Source organism: Puntigrus tetrazona, chromosome 13 (assembly GCF_018831695.1).
Source record: "Puntigrus tetrazona isolate hp1 chromosome 13, ASM1883169v1, whole genome shotgun sequence".
Lineage (NCBI taxonomy): Eukaryota > Metazoa > Chordata > Actinopteri > Cypriniformes > Cyprinidae > Puntigrus > Puntigrus tetrazona.
In genome coordinates this window covers 14,684,602-14,710,579 of record NC_056711.1, presented here as the reverse complement: position 1 = coordinate 14,710,579, position 25,978 = coordinate 14,684,602, and the positions used below count along the sequence as shown (strand labels likewise).

At 35.0% G+C, this 25,978-nt stretch overlaps 1 protein-coding gene across 1 annotated transcript in view; it reads left to right on the top strand.

The window, feature by feature from the left end:
* eys (eyes shut homolog) overlaps positions 1 to 25,978 on the top strand; it is a 156,511-nt gene that overhangs the window by 76,525 nt on the left and 54,008 nt on the right. Inside the window, exons 24-31 of the mRNA XM_043256030.1 lie at positions 1,966 to 2,137; positions 3,926 to 4,004; positions 8,284 to 8,483; positions 11,723 to 11,847; positions 13,268 to 13,392; positions 15,636 to 15,861; positions 24,297 to 24,481; positions 24,615 to 24,706. Of these exons, the coding sequence (XP_043111965.1) occupies positions 1,966 to 2,137; positions 3,926 to 4,004; positions 8,284 to 8,483; positions 11,723 to 11,847; positions 13,268 to 13,392; positions 15,636 to 15,861; positions 24,297 to 24,481; positions 24,615 to 24,706 (1,204 nt within the window). The remainder of the gene's footprint in view (positions 1 to 1,965; positions 2,138 to 3,925; positions 4,005 to 8,283; positions 8,484 to 11,722; positions 11,848 to 13,267; positions 13,393 to 15,635; positions 15,862 to 24,296; positions 24,482 to 24,614; positions 24,707 to 25,978) is intronic.

The following is a 25,978-nucleotide window of genomic DNA, read 5'->3' as shown; positions in this document are numbered from 1 at the left end:
TTGATGGCTGACTACAAACAGCGTGTCGTGACTGAATATCAGAACCCAATTTGTGTTTTGGGGTTAATAAGATTTTTACAGTTGATTCATACCCAGTCGATACACTGACACTTTGTTGTGTTTTCAGATGACTATCCGCAGGGAAATAAATTCATTACGGCTTAACCAGGAGGTCAATATGAAGGGAATTAACAACGGTCCATGAATGAGCAATTGGGAAAAACACTTTAATTAGAAGATGTTAATGATCTGCCTCATTGTTATGTTTTAGTTCCTTTTATTTATCCACGTTGCCTTCGAGACACACCAAAACACTTCAGCGTGAAGAACGGGGCCGTGTAAGAAAGGTTGAAAACTTCTTTAGCGAGAAACACCACGGGTAGTTGTTTGTTTTTTCACCGGCTGTGTATTGAGCAGTGAGTAATTGAAATAAAGCTGTAATTTATTGTCAGAGCATGACCTGAACCGCGACTGATGGCGTCGCTTTCGCCCCGAAGTGACTGAATTATTTGTGTAGTCAAGCGTGAATTAAGTTTACATTCCTGTAATATCAACATATGATTCATAATGTTTAAAAGATCACTTCTGCTCTTTATTTAGATGTCTCGGGGCTTTTGGAAATGCCTCCATTTGTTTGTGTAGTTACAGGGAGGAAGAATAATGGCTGTCTGCTCTTTAGTATCGCAGCTCTTTGGCTCTCGTTTTTATCTCCGTCATTTGTCAACCTGTCCCTGGGTGTCTACGGAGTCTTACTCGCCTCTGGATTTTACAGGCTCTTCTCAACTTATTGAATTTACAGCTTTTTTCCAGGTAAATTATGACCTATTAGGGTGTTTGTTACCGAACCTTTTTGTAGTGGATTTTTACGTCATTCAGCTTGGTCGTAAATCCAGGTTAGAGTATAATGCACTTTGTACCCAGTGACATACAAAACTGTGACTGCGCCATTTAGAAACACGCAAATTAGAACGTATTAAAGTACAAATACTTGAAATGGCCGTTGGTGCTAAAACTCTCCTGTAAAACACCTCCATTTGAAACAAATCAAGATTTAAAAATGACACAATCAAATTAAATATTATTTTAAATTAATATTAAATTATTTGATATAAGAATTACCTTGAGTAGACGATCATATATTTTTTTTATTTTGTAAGAGCTGTGTAAATATATAAAACACAAAAATAAATGTTGTTAATACACTTTGTTTATACAGATGTTTTGATGTTCTCTATAGATATCTGTAATCTTTTCTATAGTATTCTATAAACTATTGAAATACAACGATACCAATAACAAGATCCTTGAATGCTTCACAAAATGGTTGTAGATGTAAAATTGAACCCTATTAAAGATGTTAGCCTCATCTTAACTTAAGGCTAATTAACTTAAAACAACACTCCACTTGTTTTTGTTTTTTTTGCAAATGTAGTATTAGTAGCATCAGTAGACCAGTAGCATTGTGTTCAAACATGACCAAAGAATTTGAGTTTTGAGGTCTGGAGTTATATTTTGTGCTAAGACCGGCGGAAAATGAAAAGTTGCGATTTTCCTGGCCGATATGATTAGGAACTATGCTTTCATTCTGGCGTAATAATCAAGGAAGTTTACTGCTGTACCAGTGATATCACGCAGCCTTGATTATTACGCTGCTATGGGAGTTGTATAGATCCGGGAAAATGGTAAAATTCAACTTAACTCTGGGGGAGCTGGAGAATGAGCCTATTTCCAAAAAAAAGTGTTGTGTTCCTTTAAACCTCATCTATACAGAGAAAATTAGACTCTCTTTTCATGCTTTTAGGTTTTTTCTCTGCATTTAGGTTCGGGTTTGTGCAAAAATGTACCACAACGTTCTTACACGCTAACCTTTTTTCACCTTAATATCCAACATTACCTTCATTTCTAAGAATTTCTAAACACTGAATGTAATCGATTTGTACGGTATTGATTTTGCTCTTCTTAAAGGTAAATGGTGCGAGCTGAACGTGGATGAGTGCGGATCTAATCCGTGCCGAAACAACGGGAGGTGCATTGACGGCCTTAACGGTTACCAGTGTGTGTGCTCCAGAGGTTTCATGGGCTATCACTGTGAGAGAAACATTGATGAGTGCTCATCCAACCCCTGTGTTCATGGGAGGTACATTAACCTTGCTGAGCCGTAACGATGTGTGTTTCAAGCTTGGTGATTGAGAGCTTTGTAAATGGCCATCACATTCATTCTGAAAGAGACGGTACCTGTGAGTCTTTTAAAAAAACTAATGTGCTCGCAATCCTTCTTGCCAAATCACTCTCAATTAGCTGTTTGGCAGACTGGTACTCAGTAAACACAACATAATTAGTCATTACCAGCTGTTTCTTGCACTTTGAGCATCTAACCAAGTTACAGTAATAACTTGATTTTACATAAAGTGCTAATGCCTTAAAAAGTCACAGTTTGGGTAGAACAGATTTTTCCCTCAGGGGACTGTACTTGGGGAATCATCTCAGCTCTGTCATTTTAAAATGTGTATATGTTGTAAACTGCATACTTTCAATGTAATAATGAGGAATTTAACAGGACTCAACAATAACTACATTGGTTAACATAAACTAAACTACTAACACCTCTACAGCATTTATTGATCTTAGTTAATGTTAGTTTCAGCATTTACTTATGCATTATTCAAATCGCAAGTTTTGTTTGTTAAGACTAGTTAATGCACTGTGAACTAACATAAACTAACAATGAATGACTGTATTTTTATTTAACTAACATTTAACAAAGAATAACAAAGAGTGTAATAAATGGAGTGATCATTGTTCTTTTGCGTTAATACATTAATGTTAATAATTGACACCTTATTGTCATTTTTTCTACTGTCTAGATAAATAAAACATTTCTGGAAATTCACCTGTAATATAACTTACCAGTTAAGTTTTCCAGAGAAATGAAAAATATTTGGAAACATTTAAGCATATTTATGCCTCCAGCACAATTAAGAATAAATCTAATTTGATGGATTACTCTGTCTCTCAATTGTTTGTTTGATAACTTTTTTTCCATTTAAATTTATTATACAATTTAATATAATATAATAATAATGTAATATAATAAAACTATTTATTTCAGTGATGGCAAAGCTGAATTTTATTCCAATCTTCCAATCTTTTATTCCAATCTCCAGACATTTCTTTTGGTCATTACAATAATTCCAAATTTTTGCAAACTTTTATCTGCCAGTGTATACGTCAAGATGCAGTAACTCACAACACATCAGGCAAAAACAAAGGTTTTCATTTGTAAGGCATGAAAAACACATATGTGATCAATAAATGTCTTTGCTGGCTTGTCAAAACTCTCGCGCTGACCCTGGTTCGTCTTTATTGCTGAGCCCTGTAAAATCTAGAAATGAAAGGGGACACGGTTCACGCAGATAAACATGCTCAGGTTTATAAATAGATGCATCTTTAAATTTTATAATGCCATTATTCTGCTTATGAGTTTTTAGGATGGATAAAAGATACGGGTTGTCACCCGACATTAGCTGTTAAACCAGGAAATGAGCTGTTTAATCACAGCCTAGTAAATGTTGCACTTGCACATTAATTAACCATCAATGTGACTTTATCAAGACAGCAGGAGTGTGAGAGTTGCAGTGCCATGCATGACATGACTTTCTAACATTTATAATATGAATTGACTATATATTATTTACAAGACCCTCACTTATGAAAATCATTTATACAAGCTAGTTGTTTTATTAGCCCTGCTGTTCTGCTGTGTTTATATACTGTACTGTAAAGCCTGTCAGAAATCACTGCGTAGGTAAATGTGGATGAGGTTGCAGCTTCATCGCCAAGTAAAATCATCTCTCATAAATCATAAATAATGAATGCAGAATTTGCACATGTCAGGGCACATAAACAATCTCTTTTGTCATTGCAGTTGCCTGGATGAAATGGATGCATACAGCTGTCAGTGTGAGGTTGGATGGACCGGTCACAGATGTGAGATCAACGTTAATGTAAGCGTGCGCTTTTTGAGATTCTCAGGTTGTCGGTGCATGTTGTAAGTTATCAGAGCACGAGTTATTGTTGTATATAATGTATGACCACGGCTTTTCATGGGTATGTATGCCTGTATACATTTAAATATTCAATTCTAAATATAGAAGTACAAAACTAATTTTAAAATTAGCAAAGAATATGCATCAGTAAATATATACACACACATATATATATATATATATATATATATATATATATATATATATATATATATATATATATATATATATATATATATGTATATATATATATATATATATATATATATATATATATATATATATATATATATATATATATATATATATATATATATATATATATATATATATATATATATATATATATATATATATATATATATATATATATATATATATATATATATATATATATATATATATATATATATATATATATATATATATATATATATATATATATATGTATATATATATATGCATATCTGACATCGTTTTCTCTACAAACCAACATCAACATTTTTTATTTTGGAAAGTCTTAGAAACAATCATTGATTTGTCTTTCTCTCTTGGAGTGCAATACATATATAAAAAGTTAAATGTGAAAAGAGTCCATTATGAAGCCAACAGTGATGACGCCAATTGAATTCCCATTGGTCGCCTTACATGTATTTGCATAGTGAATTTTGATTGCCCTTTTTATTGCGTCTTCTATATAGCTGCCTCACGCTGCAAAGGCAATGTCTCGTATGTAAATTCTCATACACAGTGGACAGAAACGTGAGTGTCATAAAAATGACAAAACCTAAAAGCTTACACGCTACTCTTTCTTCCTTGCCAGCAATGGTATTTCCTTTAGGAAATGTAAATCTAGGTGAAAATCTTCAGCGGAAAGTTATTTAGCATATGAAATCCAATAAACAGAATGCAGGTGTGCAGAAATACAAACTGTTTTGAGACTATAAAACATGGTGCATCCATTTACAGAATCATAAATCAAAATGAATATGCACATTATGTCAGAGAGAGAAGGCTGTGTCTGTCCAGAGAGTCCCCAGGCTGTAATGAAATCAAAGTTCAAGGTTTAACAGTGACAGTGAGTCTCTGAGACGTGGCCGCCGTATTTCATTGTGGAGACAGGGAACTATCATGTAAAGCTGTTAGGACAGACTACACCATCACACAAGTACAAACCAGAGTCTGTGAACGAGAGCTCTGACACACTTTTCATTGCTAAGAGTATCACTAGACCCTCTATTGACAGGATGTTCAACTATTTGACGTCCGGCACTGCCACGAGTGGCTGTCTGTGCCTTTTTTCATATAAATGGAATGATTTGTGTTAAACCTTCAGTAACGATAACAATCAAATGGAGTGGATAGGTTGTGCTGCCATTGGTGGCGTGTGCAGGCATAAACCCAGCTGGAGGTCCTTGTCAAAACAAGTTGGTTTATTGTCATTTCTCTGTGTGATAGAGGGGAGAAAATACAGTGTCTGTTCATCCACGTTGCAGAACAAAATCAACTTTTAACACGATGGTGAATATACTGTAGCTAAAGCAATTCAGCCTAAAATGAAAAATTCAAGATGTTGGTCATAAACTGCTTGATTCCATACATTCATTAAAATATAATTCATATTCAAAAGAAGCAAGGAGTTCATACAGTTATGGAAAAGCTTAAAGTTAAGTAAATGATGTCCATTTTATTTTGAGATGAATACTATGGCAAGTTACATTGTGCTTAAAGACTCTTTATACTACTGATGTAAGTCCCATTTTGCACTGTGGCCCTAATACCTATGTACTTACATAGTAACTAGATGTGTATGTGGTATGCAACTACAGTGTAAGTACACATTGTTACATAGTATCTACAGCTGTAACAACACATATATAACAACACTTTTTACAAATGTGTAACAGGTATAACAGCGATTTTGTTAAAGAAATTAAGTAACCATGTAATTACTCCATTACACAGATGTTACACAGCAGTGGCACGTAAGATAGAATTTCCATATAAATTATGGTTGGTGTCCAGGATGTTGCACTTTATATTAAGTGGACAGTTAATGAAGAGTTGCCATGTAAGTACACTGTTATTACTGTGGTGCGCTAACTCCCATTTCCACCCCCTGGATCAATTATTCTTACACATACTGCTTTTAAAAAATGCATTTATATGTGTCCTGTTACATATTTGTACTTAAACCATTATAAGGATTGTTACATGTGTGTAGTTACAGAAATATTACATATTACAGCTGTAGATACTATGTACTTACACTTTGGTTACATACTACAGACACATCTAGTTACTTTATAAGTGCATATCGTATCAGAGCCACTTAATATAAAGTGGGACCAATACAGTTTGTACAGTATAAAAACCATTACATCTATGGAGAGTCCCCATAAAACATGGAAACCTGTCTGTGTGTTCAAACAGTTGTCAAACCTAAATAATATATATTTCTGTTAGTAAGTTCATATAACTTTGGTTGTTAATAGAATTTTTGTCTTTGAGTGGTTGGGTCTTGTCTGGTCTAGTGGTTGTAATGTCAAGTCTGGTAATTGGTTCAGTTTTCTAACTGGTTCAGCTGAAAGGTTGCTTGTATAGTGTGAGGAGCAATCCATAAGCCATCACCATTGTGCCCTTGAGCAAGGCACTTATTCCCAGGTTGCAGCAGGGAGGTTGTTCAAGTTCGTAGCTGCATTCTAAGGGGACATTTAAAAGTCAGCAAATCAAGTTCAACTGGACCTACGTGGTGATAAATAAAGATTCTATTACATCTTCACCGTTTGGTCTCTACACTGCCCTACAAAAGCAAAACATATTTGTACTATTTGTACTTCATACGGTTTTCTCTTCATCAGAGAATAATTGAGCTAAACCATTGCAAAACACGTTGAGTTGTAGATGAGTGCTGTTTATTTTAAAGATGCCTTAACAACTTATTAGTCGTGGTTTTTGCAGCAATGAAGGTGAATCGGATAGAAATATCACTAGTTAGAAATCAAAAAGCACTTCATAGGAGACTGAGAGTGTAAGCTTCATTCTACCTGACCTCCTGCAATATAATATCTGCCCTAGATTCAAATTCTAAACTTCCAATGACAACAAAGATGATAGGATGGAAAGGTCAGACATATTGTTGGGTTATGTTAGATCTTTCTAATGCTTAAAAAGGGAAATGGAGCACCTTAATCTCCTGAGAAGAGATGGAAATCGAGAACTGAAAGACTGTAATTTAACGCATAGTATAATAGCATAGGTATTTTATATTATACTATCAATGCTTTGACAAGTTTGCTTTTTGAGAACTGTGTATGTATTTTATGTGTAAAGTTACTGCATTTTCCTGCAACAAGAATATTCCAGTTTAAAAACTAAAATATATATATATATATATATATATATATATATATATATATATATATATAGATAGATATATATAGATATATATATATATATATATATATATATATATATATATATATATATATATATATATATAGATAGATATAGATATAGATATATAGATATATATATAGATATAGATAGATAGATATAGATAGATAGATAAGATGTTAGGAATTATTTTTCTGAATACCAACCACAGGATCATCTAAACACAAGTGTCTGATTAAAATGCTTCTATCCCTAATTGATTTAATACCTAGCACAGCCTTAAATGTACCCCTGAGACAAAACACTTGGCCGTTTGGAGGACTTCAGAGGCTCGTTTGGAATAAATCATTAGCTGCTGTTTGCTCCCGTAATGACTATAGGACAAGATCTGCCATTCTGTTTGTATACTCACTTACAGTATCAACTCCACTAATGTACCATATATCTTTTTTATACGAACATCTTTAAATCACAGAAATGTAATTAAATTTAGCTGTATGCATGCAGAGTAAAAACTGTATTAGTGCCCTAGGAAAATGGTATGAACAGGCAGTAAAAGTGATTCATTAAAAATTATAGTAAACATTTGGCTACCAGTCCTTGAAATATTGCTTGTGTGCAAAGAAATCATTGGTATACAGGGGATTTTAGTTAATTTTGGTACTAAAACTGGCATCCATTAAGAATGGAGAAAAGAAAATAATGTTCACATACCCTATATAATGTGATACGGTGCAGACAGTGTATGTCATGTAAAAAGAATCACAAATATTGTAACCTAGATGTTAATATAATATTGTAAGTTAATCGAAACTACTCTTATGTTTTTGTTGTATATTAGGAGTGTGAGACCTATCCTTGTCTTAATGGCGGCTCGTGTGTGGATCTTCAGGACAAATATGCATGCATATGCGCTGAAGGTTTCACTGGGAAGACCTGTGAGATTGACCAGAGTGTGTGTCTGCAGACGTCTCTGAATTTCTCTCTGTGTTTCAATGGAGGGACGTGTGTGGATGGACCAGGGACCAACTTCACATGCAGGTAAAAACAAGACTCTAGTTTTTGTTGTTTTATGTTTTTGTGTATGAAGTTTAACAATATTGCTCTAGTTGAAATCCTAATTACTTGGTGCCTTGTTGAAAAATGAGAAATATGTTGAAAAATTTAAAAAATATTTATTTTCATTAGAGTTCATTGGTGGTAATCTACTGTACTTATGCTCATGATGCTCTTTAGAAATAAATCGAACGAAGTCTGAAAGTACTTAGTAAAATTCATAAATTTACAGCATGAAATATTGCATACATTCCATAAAAAGAATGACACTCTCATTATTTTTCCTTTTTTTCAATACAAATATTTACATATTCTTAAATCCTAATACATTTATGTGAAGTGCAATTGTAAAATAATCTAGGGTAAAAATTTACTTTTAAGTTCATCAAAAGTACAGTAGTAAGTAAGTAAGATTTTTTTTATATTGTAGGGAGTTGTTTTGTTTTGTTTTTGAATTCATTAAAATAACGGAGAGTGGTTTGATGTACTTTTTTTAAAACTTGTGTTAAAACTTTTTTAAAAAGTGTTTTTAACAGAATTCATTGCATGCTCCCTAGACATTTACATTAAGACAACATATTGACTTATTGTGTTCCCTTTAATGTATTCCTTTTTTTTTTTACTTGCTCTTAAAAAGGTCTTTAAAAAGCTTTAAATGAAGTTTTGGTTCATTGCCACTGTCACCTTTGGCTTGCTTAGTTGGGGACACTTAATTTTTGGCAATTTTGTCGGCTTGATTTCACTGAGCTGGGCAATGACATCACGGAATCAACAATGAGCTGACTTTAGCTGAAAAATGGACCGCTTGTTATTGTCCTCTTACATTAACACATTTTCCTGTTTAACATTTTAAAGCCGCTTTGACCCAATCTGTATTATATAAAGCACCATACAAATAAAGGTGACTTAAATGGACCTTAATCAAATCTGCAGAAACCTTCAGTAAATATAAACAATATAAATTTGTTCACTTAAACTCATTCAAATGCCCTAATTTGTTCACAGACAAAACACCACTAACAAGAAAGAGCTTACATTTATGCATACTTACTTTATTTTGAAATATATAACTTACAACTGCCGTACAACGATCCAGACACATTTCCGCAGTTTCTCTTGATTCTCTCTAAAGGTCTGCCAGAGTGGATGATTATGCAGCAGCTGCTACAACATTATCGCTGAACTAAAGGGCTAAAATTGTGTTGTGGTGCATTGCACATTCTGCATAAAAGGGCCCATCCAACACATAACATATCTCATTATCTCTTCCTCCTAAGACAATATTCTAATGTGAATAACCCCCCTGTCCAGAGTCTCTGATTAGCCGGGGTGATAATGCTATTTGCAATTCTCATCGTGTCAGGTGGTCAGATGCACGGACGGACAGACAGCTGTGGAATGAGAAAGCATTGTCTGTCCAAATGAGGCCTCATTGGATTGATTTTCTCAAATGGAAAACAAACGCCCCCATCCCACTTTGTGTTTACTCTCATTTGAAATCACTTGCAGACTGATGACTCGCAGGCCGATTTTATTAAAGCCTGTCTCATTTGGTAATGGACAAAAGCACACATTTTAAAGACCAAAAAATTGGAGCTCAATCAGTTGTAAATCAGCCTCCATCGTTTTGCATAATGTTAAAGATTCAGAACAGATTGAGAGCTGATATGCTGATATGAAAGCCATAAAAGCTGCCACATAAAGAAAAAAAATGCCTCCTCTTTGGCATAAGGTGATTCTTTAGATGTGTATATATATATATATATATATATATATATATATATATATATATATATATATATATATATATATGTGTGTGTGTGTATATATATATATACACACACCCACATATATATATAACCAGCTATATGCCAAAGAAAATATACAGGTGCATCTCAAAAATTTTAATATTATATAGGTTGGTTAAGTGACACTTTCATATATTCAAAATTCATTACATGATAATGATTAGAGCTTCCATCTATGTATGGAATATATGAATGTTTCACTTTTTAAAAGAAGTTGCAAAGAAAGCATAATTTCTGCATTTTAGGTAGTGAATAGGGAAATACATTATATATTAATATTTCTATGAAATATGAGATTATATGAAAATGATTAGACTTTTTCCATGTTTACACACGTATTGTGTGAGGTAAAATATTTCTGTAGTATCTTTCATACCATTGCTGAGAATCTTGGTATAAATCTTTGTGCAAAGTTTGGTTAGAGTGAAGGTTTCCCGGAGCTGTCAAAGTCCTGAAAAATCTGATTTCGAATAATCTGTTATTAAATATAGGAACTAGTATGCATACAAAATGCTAAATATAACTTTCTCTAAATACTTTTCTCACATTTATCTTACAGGGGACAGTTTATAGAACAAAAATGGCCTGGAATCTAAAAAGTGACTGACGCACTGAATATAAACATTTAATGTATAAAACATTGTTTTGGTTGTAGTCTTATTTTCAATTTTTTTGCATTAACAGCAGTGCACGTATAATAGACAAATTTAAAAACACACAAACATAATTTGTCACAGTGTCACGTATCTGGACTCTTTTGTTGTTGTTCTCATGTCTCACGTGTTCTGTGACCATCTTCTGTGAATCAGCTAATTATGTCATCATGTTCAGGTGTGTGTCCAATTATGTCATTATGTCTCCCCAATATAAGTTCCTGTTTGTTCAGTGTTCATCGTCCGGTCTTCATCGAGTCCTCCTTCTCCCCGAACCACACCGTGACACACGGTTGTCCTTTCTATCGTTTACAATGTGTCCTTTTACATGTGATCCGCTCAAAGCGTTGTGGAACACCAAAATATTTATTCCCAATCATCTGTCTTTGTAGTGTAATCACCATGACTGAATGCACATACAGTCACCTGTGTGTGTCATCTTCAAGAACTTGCTGATAATTGAACCATTCTTAAAAAAATCCAGGAGATATTACGAAATTTCGCTATATGCCAACAAACTCTGTTAATGAGACGTTTCTCAGTTTGCTCGCCATCTGTGCGGCAGCGCTTTCACAAGCTTAGCTGACCATATGTCTGTCATTAATTATATTATTCCTTTTTGAATATTCGCTTTTTTGATGGGCTCAAGGCCGCGGCTCAGAAAGCCGTAGCATTCTGTTCAACCTTTTAAAGAGATGTTTTTTAGAGAATAAAAACATCTGATTCTCTGTGCCATGTTTAAAAGAGGAATGTTTTTATTCAGCTGCCTGCCAGGTTTTGTGGGAGATTTCTGTGAGGTAGAGATGAATGAATGTTGCTCTGAGCCGTGCTTTCACGGGGCCATCTGCCAGGACCTCGTCAATGGCTACCAATGTCACTGTCGACCAGGTGAGGCTTTTATGTTATAGAAAATACATAATATGATGCAGTGCAGTATATGAAGGTGTAAAGAAAGCGGTTAACCTCTTATTTGCTATATACTATATGGACTGCATTTGGCTTGTGCTTTATAGACGGGGTTAATGGCATAGTTATTGACATCTTGATGATGTGTATTTTGTCCATGTTTTTTTCCTAGCTTAATATGCAAACACTTTTTGCAATCTGTTTATGTATCCCAACCAACCCAACACTGACTCGTGTTTGGTTGGGAGCAGAACTGTCTTTTTGACCTTATGAGCAGTGGCAGATGGAAAGCGTTTGGGAAATCGGTTTGAAAACGGTTATTTTGAGTAAATATTAAAAGTTTTTATTTAAAAACAACATGAGCTTTAGTTTTTGTGAAATACTTTGCATGCACATTCTGAATAGCATTTTACATGTGCGATCATGTTATTTTGGTTACGATTGGATTATCGGGCGAAACTTTAATTTTAAGAAATTAAAACCTTTTTATTTATCAAGAGCACATTAAATCAATCACAAAGTGCTGATCGCAGTACTTCTGATGATCAAATCCTGAACGTATTTATCACGGTGTTCACCAAAATATTAAACAGCACAACTGTTTTCAATGTTGATAAAAAGAAGCACTGTTTTTGAACACCAAAACAACATATAAGAATGACATTTGAAGGATTATGTGACTGGAGTAACGATACTGAAAATTCAGCTTTGCCATCACAGGAATAAATTACATTTTAAAATATATTAAAATAATAACATTTTCTAGGTTGCCAATAATTTTAAAAGAACAAACAACTAAAAAAAGTGTTTGTACATTGTAATAATTTACTTCTACAATATTACTTTTTTGATTAATACATTTATTTTATTTTTCTGTCACATTTTGGTGAGTATTAGAGACTTAATGGTTTATGGGGGGGTTTTTTTATGGTTTTTTTACCACTATGGTTTAATTAAAATTGCTTTATTATCATGATGAACATTTTTCATCTAGTGTTTGTTTTTCCAGATAAATACATTTTAACTTTTTCGCCAGTATCTTCTGTCAGTGTTTTTTTTTTTTTAACCTTCCTCATAGTCTTATGTCTCAAGAACACAAGAGAGATAAAGGTTTATGAAAGCTCTCTGCTTCATGCATCTTGATTCCCCCATGCAAAAATCACTTAGGTTCCTCGGGGGAGTAATTTGCTTTTGCAGGCTACTGAAACAGACACAAGCCTCATAGAGTATTAAAATGTATTCAGCCCGTATGTGTGCGTGTGTGTAGGCATTTCAGAATGTGAAAACGAAACAGGAATGGAGATTGGTGCAGAAAACGTATGAGACTGGTAGGGGGAGGTGGAGGGGGTTGTTGGTTGCGGGGTGGGCTCACTGTGGCACTCTGGGTTTTTGTTCCTGGCAGGTTGGACAGGCCTTCACTGTGAAGATGACATTAATGAGTGCTTGCTGCAACCATGCAACCAGGGAATGTGCATCCAGAATGAGCCTGGCCATGGCTACACCTGCTTCTGTCGGCCCGGATTTGTGGTAAGTCGCACTGAGTCCCCCTCTCCCCCCTTCCTCCTCCTCCCTGAGCTCTTCATCTTCCCCTGAGGTGATTTTCAGAGAGACGCAATCCTGTTTGTCTTTCTCCTGTCAAGTATTCGCCATCCGTTTGTTTCCATTCCAATATTGCGATGGCCTTTAAATATCCTTGACGTCCCCAGGATGGTAGGATGCAGAGTTCTTTAGTATTCAACGTGCCAGTGGTGCTTTTCAAGTGTGTGGAAGCACAGATGTCACTTATCAGTGGCTGAATGTGCATTCTATTTACCTATTTTTGTATTTTTGTTTCTGCAGTGTTGCATGTCGAAATACAACTAAACAAAACAATGAGCAATACAATATTATATAAAATCTAATCTAACTGCTCTAATCTTAAAATGGAAGTGCAGGTATAATATTACACTATTATATATAATGTTATTATATTATGAATATATATATATATATATATATATATATATATATATATATATATATATATATATATATATATATATATATATTTATTTATATATTTATTTATACAGTTGGGTCCATATACAGTGGTATACAAATGTTTGGGCACACCTTACAGAATCAGTGAAAATGTAAAAATAATCCTAACAACATAAGAGAGATTATACCAAAAGCAAATTTCATTTGTCTTTTATTAAGTACTATCCTGTGTTTACATGTAGTCCACAAGACAAACATTTAGCACAAATTATTAAATTAACCTCCCTCAAAAGTTTGGGAACCCTTGGTTGTTTATGCTGTGTGTGCTAATCTAGATTTTTTTTTTTTTTTTTGGGACAGTTGTTTATGAGTCCCTTGTTTGTTCTGAACAGTTAAACTGAGCACTGTTATTGAGAAAAATCTTCCAGGATCTTTTGCATATTTGAATCCTTTCCAACAGTGACTGTATGATTTTGAGATCCATTGTTTTAACTGAGGACAGTTTAGGGGCTCAGACACAACTATTAAAAAAGTTCAAACATTCACTGATGCTCCAGAAGGAAGCAAGATGCATTAAGAACCTGGGGGGTGAAAACCTTTGAACAGGATGAATATGTTCAAAGTTTTCTTATTTAGTAATTTTTTCCATATAGTACTGCCCTTCAGAAGCAACAGAAGAACAACAGCGTGTTTCTGGAAGACAAATTAAGTACAATTTACCTTGATCTTCAAATGTAAAAAGTTTTCACCTCCTAGCTCTTATTATTTCTACATCAATAACGCAAAAGGGTCTGATTCTAAGTATGCCATTTGCATTTGGAAGTGTTGCTGTGCAAAGGATCTTTTCATGCAAGTGAAACGATTGTTAGGCTTCAGAAACAAAGTAAATCCATAAGGCAGTAAACAAAAATAAAAATATTAGGAGTGGCCATAATTTGGTGCATTCTGGGAAAAAAACAATGCACTAGTGAGCTCAACAACAAAAAAGAGCAAATACAGAAGGTTCACCTCCAGGTGCAAACAAGGCCAGATTAGTCTTCGCCAAAAAAGAGAAAGCATTGTTCGGATGGCAGAAATTAAGATTAACCTGTACCAGAATGATGAGAAGAAAAAATATATTGGCTTCCAGTGGCACTGGGTTACAGGTGTTTATTGATAATGTGACAGAAGACAGAAAACAGAAGCTGAAGACAAAAGAAGAATTCTGAAGTATATAGGGAGATCTCTGCCCAGATTCAGCCAAATGGAGCAAAATTGATTGAACAGTGCTTCTTAGTACAAATGGACAATGACCCATAACATGCAGCAAAATCAACCCAGGAGTTTTTGTAAGTAAAAAGTGGAATGTTTTGCAGTATGTACTACAGATACATTTCCATAAAATCTCAAATCATACATTTCGCATCAGAAAAATATGCATAGATGACGGACAGTTGAAGGTATGAAAGTATAGTTGGTCGTGCTGGGCTTACTTTAATTTATACTCCTGTGCAGCCCAATGTTTTGCACCATGCTTGAATTCTAATGCCCACAGTATGCTGAAATAAGTGCAGTGTACACAACTACCTTTAGTTGTGCACACTGCACTTATTTCAGCATATTGCATCAAACGTTGTACTTCCTCACCATAATGCCACATGCTAGCTCAATTATTTCAGAAACCCTGACTGCCTTATTACCGCACTGACAATATGGTTGAATGTGGCATCAAACCATATCCCAGCAGGCATTTCAAAAACACTTAGAGAAACGAATTGTGTTGTGAGAAAAGTCTTTATTTTGTGTTTCAGGGGGAAAACTGTGAATATAATTACAATGACTGCTTGATCCAATCATGCCCTGGTGGGTTTTCCTGTAAGGACAGCATCAACAATGTCAGCTGTGTCCCTGTAAAGACAGACACGTCTTCTGTTCCTCCCATCTCAGTCGTGTTGTGGAGAACCATCAGCCCCGACCTAAAGTTACAACCCACTTCAGCACCTGTGGAGAACTCGCTAAACACTGAGCTGCCGACAGGTTGGTATTGTATATGCAATATTTTTAGTTTTGTGATACCTTTGAACGTTTTTTGCAGCAGCAGCAGCAGCAGCATAAAATCCTAAGTGTTACATAAATATTTTTTGTTTTTGAGTCTGAAATGTGTTTGAGTCCCAGTCGGTTCCTTATGAAGAGCATTCCTCTTTGCATGGAAGCAAAATGTTTTTTAACATCGAGTTATGACTTCCACAGTACTGGGTTTTAATATTATTGAAAAAGGACTGGGTAAATGAACAACTGAAAACAATTAGCAAGCTTGTGTGGTTTGTTTAGATTGATCAGCTTTATTATCTTCAGAGATTATTGATGCTGCTTAAAAGATGCATTGTAATTGTTATCTATGAACTTTTAATCAATCATTCAGTAAAATATAGTGTATTTTCTATGTAGAAATGTATATTGTATGTTAGTTCACCAAAAACATGAGAATTCTGCATAATTTTCTCACAAAATGGGATGCTCACGCTGCATTTTCTCAGTTATAGAAACAGAGTCCTACTGAGCTTGTGCTGAGTTATTGTCATCACTCTTATTTGTGAATTTTCAATTGCCTTTGCTCTCCCTTATGGTATCAGTGACTACAATAACATACAGATACATTACCACAGGCAGAATAATGGCAGACAAAAAGTCCTTGAAATGTGTATTCCCGAAAACATTTCCCAAATAACCTACATTTTGCTTTGCTCTGTACCAAAATGAGCTGGGAGCCCCTAAAGGTTAGTAAGATAAACACTCACCATCTGTGGTATGTCTGATAATAAGAGCTTTTTTCACATTTGTTCCACTAATGTTCTCTGAAGAAGCAATAGTTTGAACAAACTCAATTAGTTTTCGCTGGAAAAAAAAATACAGCTAATTAGGAACTGTGCGCTATGGTTTATGTTGTTTATTGAGTATGACACAAAACAGCCATTGGTAGCAATGAATGAATTGTAGAGAGCCAAAATGTCAGTGTGGAACATGAAGACTAAATTTCCCCATCACTTAGGAAATTGAACCATCCTAGACCAATTTCCTGACAATGGGCTAATAAATGGATTCTGGAGGCAAAATTTGTCAAATCATTCAAGGTAATTTGGTGAAGTAAAGTCTAAGCAAGTTATTTTAGAAGAAGAAAACCCATGAATGCCCGTAAATTTCCCTAAAGCATGACTTTCTTTCTGAATTGATTTGAAATGAACCGCTGGCCCGTAGCCGTTCTCCGAGTATTTTTTTTTTTCTAAATACAACATTTCACAGCGTTAAAGAGCGAGAATGAGATGTCATTCTCTCAGTTACAGCAAGTTTGTGTTGTACAGTTGATCTTTTGAACGCAGCGCTGCTAGAAAAGTATCTTAAGATTGCCGCTATACAAAGCGAACCACAAAAAATCAATAGGCCAGTTACAGGGCCAAAATAAAGGTAAATGTGTTTCTGGCATATGTTGAGAGTGATTTTGACATTTAAGCTAGACGTTATGCGGTCCTGGGGGGCACAAAACAATGGAATTAAACCTCTCCGCAGAATGAAAAATGTAGTAAACAGAGAAAATGCATTTGGATCTCTTGAGTGCGCAGAAATGTGTCTGGATATGACGGCGTGGATGTTTGCTCTAAGATACCATCAGCACTAATTTCTTCAGCCACTACTGAGAAAGACAAAGCGTGTGTAAGTCAGTGCCCTTGGGGACCAGTGCAGTTAATTTTCCAAACATGCACTTCACAGAAATCAATGAATTTACAATGCAGAAGGCAAATGCTACAGACAGCTTTGAAGGTTTGCTTGGGCATCCATGGGAATTTTCTTCAAGTGCCCGAGAGGTACACTATGGCTGAGTAATCGCTCTGCGATTGTCCAGACAGGGAGGAATTGGGGCCATTTTTTAAGGAAGATAAAACTCAAGGAAGCTGCTGTAGTCTTAACTCAAAAATGGCGGGATAGATCTGTCACTACAAGTCGGACTACAATGGGATCACACGTTTTGACAGAAAAGTGAATTAGACTTGATACAATGCAGTTCAATGCTAGATTAAAAAAAGCATATTTAACCTTTTTTTTCATTTGGTTTAGTTGTTTTGTTATGTTTATTGTCTGCACTTGTCAATTTAATCCATTAAGTAAAATTCAGATTTGAAGAATTGTCTGCCTATATTTATGTCAAATATTTACAGTATAGCTTGACAACATTTTACTTAAATTTTAATTCAATTCCAATTGCAATTCCATGATTTTCCTGTTTCAAGTTATATTTAAACACAGAAATTGAATTAGATTTTAAAAGGCTTTCATAATTCAGTTCTAAATGATGCACAATGGTATTCATCTTTTTTTTTTTTTTTTTTTTTTTTTTTTTTACTATGAACGTTGAGGTCTTCTCCAATATTGGTCATAGTAAAAATGAGAGCAGGATACTACACTATCACTAATGAGCAGACAAAGTCTTGAAAGTCTGGTGCAATTTTTTCAGTTATGTGCATTTTATTCCCCCACATTGGTCTCAGAATATAATAACTTAAAAAATTGTCCGTCTTTACGATCTTAAATTATTATTTAACAAAGAACATATACAGTAACTTTCAAATAGACCAACAAAGTCTCATCAATATGTCTATCTAGGTCGCTCTCTAAAAACATCTTTTGCCCTAGGTGCAGCTATAAATAGATTAGCCAGGAACTTGCATGATACCTCTGCTCTCTCTTTCTGCCGTCCTCTCCTCCTCCTCTGCGTTTCCCAGCGTACTCAATATGGAATATATTTTAGAAACAAAAGACAAAGGAGTACCTCTTTGATATCTTCAAATCAGTCAGTGGCAGGCAGGTCATGCTGATTTGGACATGAAACTTCACATGCAACGATTGGACAAACAGTTGATGCAACACTTTGGTAAAGCAAAGAAACTGTGACACAATTTGGAGTTCATTTGTGTGTCCATCATAATATTTTGAAGAGAAATAAATTACTTCAAAGGCTGATTATGTTAAAATCAGTTAAGTTCTCTCTCTCTCTCTCTCTCTCTCTCTCTCTCTCTCTCATATATATATATATATATATATATATATATATATATATATATATATATATATATATATATATATATATATATATACACACACACACACATACACACACACACACACATATATATATATATATATATATATATATATATATATATATATATATAGTATTTGTGTGTGTGTGTTTCATAAGTTGACACATTTTTATTTCTCACTGCAAATGTGACATTTGAGAGGAATAATTTCAAGTTCCTACAGTATATCAAATGAACTTCAAATGTGCCTGCTTCATGTGATCTGTCATAGCATGTTGATGTCAGGCAGACTGGCGAGGTTCTGTGAGTTCCTGCACATGTATATGTATGGGGCGATGAGTAACATGGAACACAGAAGACGGGGGATAAATCAGATGACAATAAAGGAAAATGATCATTAATTTATTTGCATAACTAGCATTGAATTATTCATCATGATTTCAATCTGCTCAATCTGTATCTCATTAACATGAATTATGAAGCCTATAAATCTCAGTTTTATGTAATGTCTGTCTAAATTTCTTCAGGACACTTTTAGCACGCGTGTTTTTGTCGTGTGTTTTTGTGTGAATTACAGAGCTTATAAAATGTTTATAATTGTTAGGTATGTGTATGACAGAGAAATTCTGACTGTAATCTTGATTTATCTCATGATATTAAGTTTTATTTTTATAGCAGTTTTTATTTTGTAGCAGTTTGGAACTTTTAATTTATAGAAACCAATTTAGAATAAAGCTTGTAACACTATCTTTTAATTTATAGAACTATTTAGAATAGTTAGAAATTTACACATTTTATCATTGTTTTTTTTTTCCTCTACAAAACTGTCACTTATGTGAAAGTAAAAAATATATATATAGCGCTTATGTACTAGTTTGTACACTCTAGGTATGAGCATTCATACCTAAAGTGTGCAAATTAGTAGCTAAATTATACCATTTCAAAAGTACCTTGTGAAAGGTTACTGCCCCGGTGACAGGTTTTGTTTCTTTTTTATCCAGGTAGTGTGGTGTTTGTGAGTGGTTGCTAGATGGTTTTCTACCCCTGGTTATGTTTAGGTCCTCTAAGTCTAGTAAGTACATAAGTACATCATTTTTCACGTTTTATAGTCTGTCAGGTAACAATCAGGAAAGCATAGATTGAAAGCAAATCGCACAACCTAGGATCTTTGGAAATACTTGCCTCTTCATACATTTCTGCAAAACTGAAAAAACATATTTATACATACAGATTACTGTTGTTTTCAGTTGAAATGAACACTAGAGGCAGTAAAACTCACAACTTTTATTCCTTTTTACACAAAAGTATGATTTAAAGGTACATTTTTTATTTAATAAAGGCTAATTTTCAGACAATTAGTTGCAGAATGTTATGTTTAGATTAGTACAATACAATTTTAACATCCTGCACTATTTAAAAAGGTTTATTCAGTAGGTCACGTGAAACCCTGTCGAACTTCGGCAGTGCAAAGCTCCGGTTCGAACCCTGTGAAGCTACAGTTTAGCAAAACAGCTCAAATTAGCGTAAAGAAGTTAAAAGAAAATTACAAAGTACACAAAACAAACTATATAAGAACTTTGCCTGCCAAACTTTCCCATACAAGGAAAAGATGCATTTCAGGCGTCTTTAGCGACACTCACTAGATATTTGAATTCCTAATGGTCACAAAATGTACCTCGACCAGTATTATAACAATAACACTGCAATACATAACTGTACCAACCTATTAATAAAAGTGTGCCAGAGTCACGTTTTAAATGTGTGTTTTAGTGCCACTCTCTGGACATTTCACTTTGAAACTGCAGCGAAAAGTGTAGTAAGGTTATGTACAGTAACAAAAGTCTGATGATAGTTGAATACAAATTAAAGTTACTTAAGTGTAAAAGAAACTACCAATTAAGTTCTAAAATGGTGCATGGGTTAGTCTTGCTTATGAGAGCTTTCCCTGCTTCTAAAGTTTTAATGCATGAGCTTACTATTCATTCATTAAACAGCAGTATTTTTGAATGGCCGTAAGGAAAACGCTGATCTTTTTCACAGGCTCTCTCTTGTTCTTCCCTTTACAGAGATCTATATTTATACATCCCATAATAGCGTTCATCAGCACAATTGGCGGCGATCCAGCAGAGTCAGCATTTCGCAAACATGAGCAATAACTACACCCTCAAAGTGTTTGCGGACTTATTTCATCCAATAAGATTTCACGTTGGAGATTTCCTGTAGTATGTCTTTCATAGCTCCCTGCGTCGATAATAACCGCAGATTGAGCTCGCAATCACCTGTCCCTACTGACCCGTTTTGAGTGATTCGAATGTTAAAGAACAAGCGAGAGCAGACTGCGCCGAGCACGTGAAGAAGTTAGTGGCTAAAATGCAGATTACAAAGAGGGATCTGGAGTTAACTGCTAATGAGGTGAGTGTTTGGCTCTCGGCAGCAATCACGGACTGCGTGAAAGCCTTATATCAGTCCAAACAAGCATCTCAAATTAATGAATGGCTCAGTCTCAGAGGGGTAATTTTCCATCATCAACGCTGGTAAACCTGCCTGGAACACCAGGTGAGGGAGAAGGTAGTCGCCTTGCATTCATCCTCATTAATCGGAGATCACAGCCTCTCGTTTTCCGATAAGTCTCCATTCTTTCTGTCGCAGGCCTCACTCTGAGATATTTGTCTTATTATGGAGTACAGGACTTAGCAGACGCATGGGGATTTTTCTACAAGCTACTTAATCGCCAAGGTGCCCCAGAGACCTTCAGCGGCAGATCAAAAGATTTCTGCATTAAAAAGATTTAAAGGCAAGCAAATATTGATAAAGGCTTCATCTGCTGTAGGTCCATTAATTGTGACAGCAATCGCAAACCGTGTGCTCTGTCTTGTAGCCTGGCTTGGGTCAATCACAGGGAGGGAGAAATACCGCAGGCAGGTCCACATTATTGAGCGATTCATTGCAAAATACCCCGAGGCGAGACCTTTCGTAGAAACTGTTTGAGATTGAAGGGCATTAACTCCAGACCAACGCTAATGCTTAGGCCAAATTGCTCAAGTCAGAGCCGGTCTTTTAAGTTTGTCCGCATCAGTACCCTAAATGATCTCAAAGAGGGTGGAAGTCTCTGAAAATGTCCCATAATTGCCGACTGATACGGATGACAGAGAGCAGGATATCATGGCTTAAAATGAGGCATGTAATAAGCTGGTATAATTTTTCTCAGACAGTCACTCACTCTCACTCTCTTTGCAAGGGGAATTTATGTGCCTTTCTTGGCGAACCATGTGCTACCGCAAGTATCTTGTGGGTTACTGTTCATTTGTGCTAAAAACCCCTCATGGTACGGGGCTGAGGTTCCTCGAGCTGACAGAAAGAGGTTTATGCAGTAGAGAGATCTTCTTAAAGCTTCTCCAAGCAAGCTGTTCTCATTTACCATGCACTTGCTGGAGAGAGGGAAAAAAAGTTTTTTTTTTTTTTGCATTATCAGCTCTTGGGATACAAAGTATGATCAATGGTAACTGGCATGTTCCTGTGCTTTTTAGCTTGCATCCTTTGAAATGTTAAACACATAATGCATTTAGATTTCATTATGAGATGAGAGATTTCCTGCCATGTCTAAACATGATAGATGCACTACAGTGGTAAGGACATTTTGAGGTGAACATCAGTGACTTCACAGAATCCACTGACTGCAGAAAACATGAGACGAGCGGCCCGTTCCTGCCACTAATTGGAATAGACTTCCTCTGGAGTTATTCTTCAGTCCCACCCAATTAAAGCTGATCTAAAAACTGCTTTTTAAATGTACTAAGTCATGGCAGGTAATGGGTCACTCTTAGCTTTGATCACGCTCCTGCGAGAGAAAGGAGGTACTGTACCAGGCGCAATTATCATAAAAGACCTTTAAAATGAAAGACAGGGATCTTACAGCCAACTGTTTTACAGGCTTTCAGATTTTTCTGAGAGTCAAATGAAAGCACAGTTTACAGCACCAACACCCACCCCATCCAAAAAAAACTCTTTTATCAGACATGAAAAACTTTTTTCTAAGATTTTTTTGAAGTTTAGTAGATTCGAAAAATTCTTTTCATCCGTGTAACATCATGCAAATAACGTATACTTAATTTCTGTTTACAAAAGTTTCAGAACGAATTGGAATTTAAATCCAAAGCGGAAAAAGTTGTATGTGTATTTGTGTGTTCATCCTTTCTTTAATAATTATGTTTTGTTTTTTGTTTGTTTTTGGGTTTTTTTGCACATTCCAGAATCGGTTTGCACGGATTGCATAAGATACAGCTTTGACAAATATGCAATATTAGCTATTTTTGACATTTCTTTTAAACCGGATGAATGTACTGCAGTATGACCTATTTAAATCTGTATCGATTGGTGTGTACCTATATACGTTAAAAATAGTTTGAAAAAAAAGAAATCAGATTGAAAATGGGAAAGGGGAAACACCGTTTTGAGAAACCATATTAAATACAGTAATGTAAAAAATTATGCTCTGCGTTATTGCATACTGCGAAACGTTATAAGTGGTATTAGTTTTATGTTAGCTTTAAATCTGTGTTAAGTAATATGCACCATTTATTCTTTCTGCTCAGAGCTAAACATTATCATAATCAACATTAACATATTCATAGTTTTAAGAACACTGTGATCCTTTGTAACCTTGTAATATTCAGTTGGTAGAACAATATAGCCTTAATTGAGAAATATCGGCTCACTGTGGGTAATTTTAATGTGGAGAGTATCAATTCTTTGGTGGCTTCTAGTGTTCATAATGTGTTACTCGTGTGCTTTCTTCAGTTTCAGTTAAATCCGCTGAAGCTGATTAAAAAGGGATAGTGGCGGAATGAAATACGTAACTTTGCACAGTAACAAGTTCAAATATTCTATAATTATTATAAATAATTGTCATAAAAGTTTCTTTTCCATGTCAGACTTAATTCACATTCCCTGTTTTTCCAGATTTTACTCATTATTTTTATTTGGGATTTATTCAAATAACTAACTCATGTTCTCATACAGCTGCTCACTTCACAATACAGTGCTGAATATTAATAAGATTGTGTTGCCCACTTTTTACTTGGAATGACATGATAACAAAGGTCCTGTGATGTTCATTCTCATTAAGTTTCACTGCAGCGTAAGGCTTCACTTTCTTGTACCCAGGATGAAATATTACCGTATTAAATATATATTTAATTCTACTGTATTATGAAAAACAGGTTGTTTTTGTTTACCAACCCTCATAATGAAATGAAACCTTCGATATCTATGTAAATTTTGTTTCCAGATAACATCCACACAAGTGTTGCCTTTATGCTATTTAAGTTGAGCGAAGCTGCGAATGCGCTATGTTTAACTCCCTACTTTTCCCTCCTGCAGATATTAGTTTTGGGAGATATTCTGGGAAGGCCTTTTTGGAGTTTGAGGGCATTGAAGTCGATGCCGCGTTCAATGTCACGGTGAGATTCCTGACTGAATCCAAGTACGGAACCCTGCTGTATTCGACCAGTGCCAAAAAAGCCACCTTCTTCATAAAACTCTACATTTCCAATGGAACGCTTTGGGTAATAATGCAAATGCATAAACGCTTGTTTTTGCTTTTTTCAAGTCTGTGTCATTACCTCTACAAGTCAAAGAATATGCATGAGAAATAATTAGATGGAAAATACTGATACATGTTTTTCCCACACTCTTCAGTATGACTTTTTGTGCAACCAAAAGGAGGGAGTTCAGCGGATCAATACAGCACAGCAGGTTGCTGATGGAAATGAGCATGTGGTGCTTTTGAGGTAAGAGAATTTCTCCTCCAGTATCCGAATTGTTTGAGGTCATACAGGTTAAAATGAATTAATGTCTACCAGTTGTATAAGGGACATGGAAAAGGTTAATTGAGAAGAAACAGGTGGCGAAATCAGTCAGTAAAGGTAGCCTTTTGTAGCTTATCCATGAATTGAAATAGACCAAAGAAAGTAAACAGTATAAAAAGGCTGTGTTTATAGTCATGATTAATTTATTTCACAAGAAAACGTTTCCTAAAAAGGACGACTGACATGCGGCAGCCAGTCCTATGCACATTATATTATTCATTTACATGATGGGAAGTATTTCTGACCAAGTCTTATACTTGTATTTGTTCAAGTCTGTAAATGGGTGCAGTATAACCCCAGATTTGTCAGGCCTGGATGTTTCGACTGAGAGCTGAATGATTGCTGAAAGGTCTTTGATGTTCAGAAGCACAATTCACGCAGGTCCATTAGGTTTGTTGCTTTTCATCGGATTCAGCAGAAAGTAAAATGCACGGTCACACAGTCATTGAAAGATTTGATCAGAGTCTTTGAGAGACAGCGCAGCCTCTTCACATCCCAACACTTTAGCTAGCTCCCTATCTTGAGTGTATCAGGCTGTTTATGTCTGTTTTTCATAGAGATTTTGAAAAGCTTCCAAGATACACCAGCTGCACAAATCAGTCATTACTTTTGTGCCAACTAGCAAAAGACTTAGTGTGAAAGAGAGTTGTCAAAACAAGACAGATTGGGGGCGGGGGGGATAAGGACTGAGAGATCATCTCTTAAAAGGGGTCTTAATATTTAAATCAGAAATTCCTTGATCTTTTCAAAATTCACTTAACTGTTCTCACTTCAGTCTTATTGACTAGCCAGACTCAATGTGCACTGCCAAAGGTACTGTTAGTATTTACAAATTAAGCTCTATCGATATTTGTTGATTGATAAAAGCTGATAACCACAAAATTGTTTGCAGCTTGTCTTTTGATTTAAAACTAAAATGAAAATTTTTATTATTTAAGCCGTAAATTGTTCCGTTAGTTTTTTAGGCATTGCATTGACATTGAAAATTGGATAAAACTTTGCACAGAAAAGATTAAAAGTTATTTTTCCCCCCACTAAATTCATGTTAACATGCATAATGATTATGGGCTGACCCACCATACTCACTTTTTTATAGAACAAGAGTGACAAATCAAAATTGTTGGCTGTTGTTTTGAATGTGTTGAAGTTGAGAAGACAATTATTTTCAGGAAATAAATATACTTAATTAGTCAT